This window comes from Miniopterus schreibersii (assembly GCF_964146895.1).
Source record: "Miniopterus schreibersii genome assembly, chromosome: 3".
Taxonomy (NCBI): domain Eukaryota; kingdom Metazoa; phylum Chordata; class Mammalia; order Chiroptera; family Miniopteridae; genus Miniopterus; species Miniopterus schreibersii.
In genome coordinates this window covers 85820023-85826192 of record NC_138103.1, presented here as the reverse complement: position 1 = coordinate 85826192, position 6170 = coordinate 85820023, and the positions used below count along the sequence as shown (strand labels likewise).

The 6170-nt window shown below is 47.8% G+C and overlaps 1 protein-coding gene across 2 annotated transcripts in view; it reads right to left on the bottom strand.

The window, feature by feature from the left end:
- Positions 1 to 1545: 1545 nt before the first annotated feature.
- The window catches only part of FBXL7 (F-box and leucine rich repeat protein 7), a 299181-nt gene continuing 294556 nt past the window's right edge, over positions 1546 to 6170 (bottom strand). For both annotated transcript variants that reach the window (XM_081131645.1, XM_081131646.1), the window contains exon 4: positions 1546 to 4873. In XM_081131645.1, the coding sequence (XP_080987771.1) occupies positions 4137 to 4873 (737 nt within the window). In that variant the 3' untranslated portion in view covers positions 1546 to 4136. The remainder of the gene's footprint in view (positions 4874 to 6170) is intronic.

Here is a 6170-nt window from a genome sequence, read left to right as displayed (position 1 = left end):
GGAATAATTCACCAGGGTGCATTCCTGGAGCGGGTGTTCCCAGTTTGAGTGTCTATGGAAGTATTTCTTCTTCATGTGAAGAGCTTTGTCCACCTGGTGGTCATCTTAATGAAACTCTCCTGAGTTGCTTTTTGAGCTACTGGAGCCGTGTTCAGGCAAGTCTCAGTGATAGCATCAGCATCCACTGTGCCCCTCCTTTCTGGAACAGTAAGGAAACACTTCTGGTGTATGGATCAAAAAGAAGAAACCATTTGGCTAACAGCATGTGGAAAACCAATTTGTTTCACAGATTTTCTGTGTGAATATTTTCACTGCAATATTTACCTAGTCTTTAAATATTCTCTCTCCCTCTTCTATTGTCTATTCAGCATTTCATCAAATTAACCTCTGTCTCTGAACTAATCATGATTGGCAGCTATTGAACAAATGCACCACTTTTGGTGACTTCTCTGTGAAAATTTATACATGGTAAAAGCAATGTGTTACTTTTCCCCTTAAAAATACTCAATCTTTTTGGTTTCAGGTTGCATGCTCTTGGATACTAAACTTTTCAAAGACTTTTTCTAATTCTGAACAAATGTCCATGTAAAAGGCAAATGCCTTTAATTTACTGCTAGCCTCATTCTGGGATCTTGACAAGATTGCATGGGGCTACCTCAAGTTAATGCTCCAAGGAAGTTAACAGTCCTATTGGTTTATATGAGTCATTAAGCAGCTTACATAGGGTGAGATGAAAGCTGAGGACAAACAGATTTAAACTCACCATCTCTTAAAACCTTTTTACTTGCTAAAGATGAAATTTGCCTTTCATCTCTCAGTATTTGCTTTCTGCCATATTGATTTCTCAAATCTAAAGGTCTGGGTGAGTAAAGATATGGCATTTCTTTTTCTGATTGATAATTTTTCCTTTTAGATCAAACAGCCATATTATCTAGGTTTTACTACTCTAAGAGTCTTTTTAAAAACTTGTAACAACTAATGGTCAACATAATTTGGAAGATTTCTCCAATGTTTGTAATTAGTACCAGGAGTTACTTATCCATAATTCTGAAATCTAGAAAGATCTGAAAAAATAGAAGATTTTTTTTCATTATGTTTGGCACAAATTAATGTGGTGATAGAACCTGACCTGAAGGATGCAAGTTATATATAGTTTGCAGTAATCTTATGCAGAAATATTAACATGTTTGATTAAGGGTGCTGTGCCAGACTCTGCTAGTGGTGTTACAAAATATGGCATAGATAGCTTCCTAAAATATGAAAAATTATGAATCCCAAAATATATCTGGCTGCAAATATGGATTAAGGAATTTAAGACCTGAACTAAACTGTGAGGGTAAAGATTCTTCACTTACTTGATAATTTTCAGCCAAAGTCACTGGGCCAAGGGAAATGACAAAACTGTGGATGCAATTTTACAGGGACAATAGCTGCAATGATCTGTCTTGCTCCCCACTTCAACATAAAGCAGGTTTCTTGCTCACTTTTGAGTGTCCATTCTGAACACCACGCTCCTCCAGGCAGGACAATAAATGAGGCTTGACCCAATTACCAACATATTGCTTTATTTCTTGGTGGTAGTAAATTAAGGCTTTCTAGATTCATACAGCACGCAGTGATTTGAACATTAGACTTAAAAAAACAATGAGCATTCAATTTAGCAGAGGCAGGAAGGAAGCAATGTTTTAAAACAGATAAATTTCTTAGTGAGGCCTTTTGTTTGGTCTCTAAATATCTGCTGAGCTATTTCCCCAGTAACCTCTGTCACAGATTCACACCCCAAGGGGGAGCAGAATGAAAAAGAATATTGGGGAAAAAGGGAGAAACTGGGAAAGACAGTGTATGCTGGGCAATCAGTATGAAAGTTGGCTTTGTCTCACGTTTGGAAGTCAGTTTAGATGATGAGGTCAGGTGGTGGTGATTAAAATATTTGTATTAGGACTCCCCTTCTCTGGTTCAGGGAACCATTTTGGATTTCCCTTCTCATTCTGGGAGTATGAAAACAGCTCACTTGGAAGACCCTAGTGTCAAGGATTAGGAACAATCCTTTGTGACTCTCAAATTCTGAAACTTTAGACAAGTTCACAAGTCACAGAGCAGGGGAATGCTACCTTCAACCTCTTTTATGGTTCTAAACTCTATGGCTATCACTAGATACTATCCCCAGCCAAACAATTCATTTCTCCCCTTGGCCTTGATTGCACATCTAAGTTGTTGACAATGTTGACTAGAGAGACCATATTTCATATTATGCATGAAAGAAACCTCTTGGGCAGACACCACCTCACTCTATCTCCTTCCCAACGCAAGACAAAGGAATGCAGGGAGCCTACAGTGGGAGTGCAGTTGTCGAGCAGTGTGTAAGCCTCATCCAAAACAAAATCCACGTGCTTGCTTGGAGATGCAGAGGTTCTGGGTTTGGATGGTGGACACTTCAAGAAAGAAAGGATGAATGGTTTGAACAGTTATGGAGGAGGGGTGTGGCCAGAGAATAATTTGGGAAAAGTTATGTGTTTATTAACAAAAGGCAACGTAATTTCATAAACGTAAGCAATGGAATTCCTTCTGGCATCCTGATTTTACATGAATGAGGCTAGCAAATGGATTTCTATTCAAATAGGACCATTTAAAATTTATACTTGGCAATGATTTTAATGTTCTATTCCAAGGGCCTGGCTGGTGAACCAGTGCCAAAGCCTTATCAATGTGTTCTCTCTTCCATTTGTCTGGCATTTTCGAGTGAACAGTATTTGAACACCTGGAAGCCTGCCCTGCATTCTTCGACAAAGAACATGCAGACAGCCACAGGGGAAGGCACACAAGGTGGCAATCTGCACAATTAAACACTATGACTTAACCCCAACAGGCTTCATGTGATGAAGTCTGGATGCACAAAGAAATAAATAAATGAGAAAAGGAGAAATGTGATCTGAATGACAATGAACCGAGGTGTCTGTTCCTGCCGCCTGCAGGGCAGATGTGCCTGATGCAGGCCACGTGTGCACTGCAGGCCATGTGCTCTTTTGGGTCTTGCTTGTTAGTTAAAAATTGTGTCTTTCCTCCATTTGAAAAACTCTCCATCTGAAAGATCAACTTGACTGGGGGATGTGGGCTTTGCTGTGGTTAGGAATTTCTTGATGGTGTGAAGTGGGCTGATCTAGCAGCATGGGAGAAGATGCCCCAGAGACTCACCTATCGAAACAAACAGGGATGGGAGTGATCCTCAGACTGGAGTGAAGCACATAGAGGACCCTGGTGTTGGCACTTCGTAATCTCCTAAAGGCATCTATAGAATGTATACTCTTGGAAGAGGTAGTAGATGCCTCGTGTGCTCTATGCCAAGGTACTTCTGTTTATTGACATTTCAGTTCCCTCAGTTCTAAAATGGGCATGAAAACTAATCCTTGAGGAGGTGGCCTCTGATTTAGTGCTGGAAGATGATGCCCAGAGCGGTCAAATGCTTTGCTCAAGATCACAGAGCTAGTTGGTGGCAAACCCGGGTCTCCTCCTCCACCACGCTGCTTGCTGCAAGACATTCTTTAAAAAGACCTGGAAGTACATTGCATGGACCAGGTTCTGCGAAATGGATTTAACAAGAATTTGCTTGGGCGTGGGATCGAAGGGTGTGGCTTAGGCTAATCAAGCAGTTTAAGGAGGAGGGGTGTGGAGAGCATTATTATTCCCCATTTGTTGCTGCTTTTGGAGGCAGAGGGGTGGGGGAAATGAGGGATGGGGGTGCAGAACCCTGGAAATGTGGTCAGGAGGAGAGAGACAGAGACAGAAAGGGGCAATTCCAGAGACACCGTATCAGCTGTCTGAGGTACATCTTTTGTGAGAACCGGGACCTGCCTGCCAATTTGCTGACCGACAAAACCCTTACTGTAATAGAACTTTGTCCTGCGCACCCCACCCCCTTCCTTTCCGTGACCTCAGCTGCCCCCGAGAAATCAGACAAAAAATAAAAATAAAAATAAAAGCCAGATGCCTAAGAACCTTCCTGGAAGAAAGAGCCGTTGGGAGAGCGGTGTCGGAGCTCACACAGGCTGCTCTGCAAGCCCGCGCCCCCCGGCGCGCGTCCGAGCGAGTGCGGGCGCGGGCGCGGGCGCGGGTGCGGGCGCGGACGCGGCGCGCGCCCGTCAGAAGAAGGCGGGGTTGGTGTGCTCGATCACGCAGCGCTTGCAGTGGCGCTTCACGAAGCGCAGCGCCTCCACCGACACCTCGCAGTCCTGGACGTTGAGCAGCTGCAGGTCGAAGCAGTTGGCCGCCACGATCTGCAGGCCCTGGCCCGTGATGCTCTCGCAGGACTTGAGGCTGAGCCGCTTGAGGTTGAAGCAGTTCAGGGCCAGGCACTCCAGGCCCGTGTCGGAGACCAGGGGGCACTTGCCGATGTCCAGGGACTTGAGCTTGGCGCAGCTCTTGGCGAGGTACTCCAGGCCGTGGTCCGTGATGCCCTCGCAGCCCCTCGCGTTGAGGTAGCGCAGCTTGCCGCAGTACTTGGCCACGTAGCGGAGGCCCACGTCGGTGACGCGGCCGCAGTGCGCGATGCTGAGGTACCGCAGGCGCGACTCCAGCTTGGCGATCTCGCGCAGGCCGAAGTCGCTGACGCAGCGGCAGTCGCTGACGCTCAGCTCCTTGATGGCCGCGCAGTAGATGACCAGGTAGCGCAGGCCCTCGTCCGTGAGGCGCACGCAGCGGCGCAGGTACAGGTGCGTGAGCTGCGTGCAGTGCGCCGCGATGGTGTGCAGGCCCTCGTCCTCCAGCACGAAGCAGTCCGTCATGTCCAGGTAGCGGATGGAGATCTGTTTGCCGTGCAAGGGCGACAGTTTAATGGAGGCCTCGCGGGTCAGGCTGATGCAGGTCACTTTGGAGCATCCTGCACGGAGAGACAGGGCACACGCTCAGAGCAGCCGCGGGGAGGGGGGGTCACAGACTCCTGCCCTCCCCCGGCCCCGACCCCGCGTCACCCCTTCCCTTTCCCCGCTCGGCCCCGCAGAGAGGGAAAGCAAGAATGGGGGCTCCGTGCTCATTTTTTTTTTTTTAAACTACGTTGATTATCTGGGTTTAAGGGGGTTGGAGGGCTTTAGAATCAGAAAGACCAGGGTTCTAATTCCAGATCCATCACCAGTTGCCAGACACTGGGCAAATCAAGCCTTCTGAGGATTTCCTTCGTCTTAAAATGGGGACGATGGCCCCCCCTGACAGGTAGGTGGCTGTGAGAAGCAACGGGACAGGTCTTGCCTCCGTCCCTGAATGTTTGGGAAGCTCAGTAAAGCTCTTCCCTGCAGTGGTCTGGTAGCTCTCAGGGTCCAAAGACGTGTGAGATGCGAGAAGGCTTGGCCCTGACTTGATCTGGCAGAAAGAGCTCCGACTGAGAGTCACCCATGGTTCAGGTCTATTTTTTATGGCCGCAGGCAAGAGGCGTAACTTTTCTGTCTCAAGACTCTCCTTATAACATGGGAATGAACAGCTGGTATGCCTCCAATATGGGGAGATAGAGAGGATGCAACCAGAGAACGGACAGGGGCACACTCTGAAAACTCTGCGGGAAAGACATGCAGTTATTAGTCTAACAAGGTGGCCAGCTGGGGACTCAAGGCAACCCTCTTCGGTGAAGGAAAGATAATTGGTCATCTGGATTATTGTTCTAGCTCCTCAGCCCTCTCCCTGCCCTGCCTCACCCTTGACCTTCTAGTCTCCTCACAGCTGCCAGAGAGATTATAAAAAGGAGAACTGCAATCACGTCACCCTGCTCAGTGCCTCTGAATGGCATCCATCTCACTCCCAGTGTAAAATATACAGTCTCAGGGGGCCGCGAGGACTTGCACCCCCTGCACTCTGAGCGCGCCTCTTACCTCACTCCTACCCCACTGGCCTCCTTCGCAGACCCCTCACATGCCCTCCTGCCTCAGGCCCGTGCGCTGGACAGGGCTCCCCCAGATCTCCAGGAGCCCACTCCCACTGTCTTAGGTCTCTGACAATTCTTCCCTAAGCACCCTGTATGAGCCAGTATCCCCTGCCTGGCTCCCATTCATTTCCAGTACTCTCTGTCACTTTGTGGGATTATATATTTGTTTACTTTTCTATTTGAGGTCCCCGCTCTGGAACATCAGCTCCTGAGAAAAAGGACTCTGGGCTGTTCACTGCTGCATCCCTCACACCTGGTTCACAGC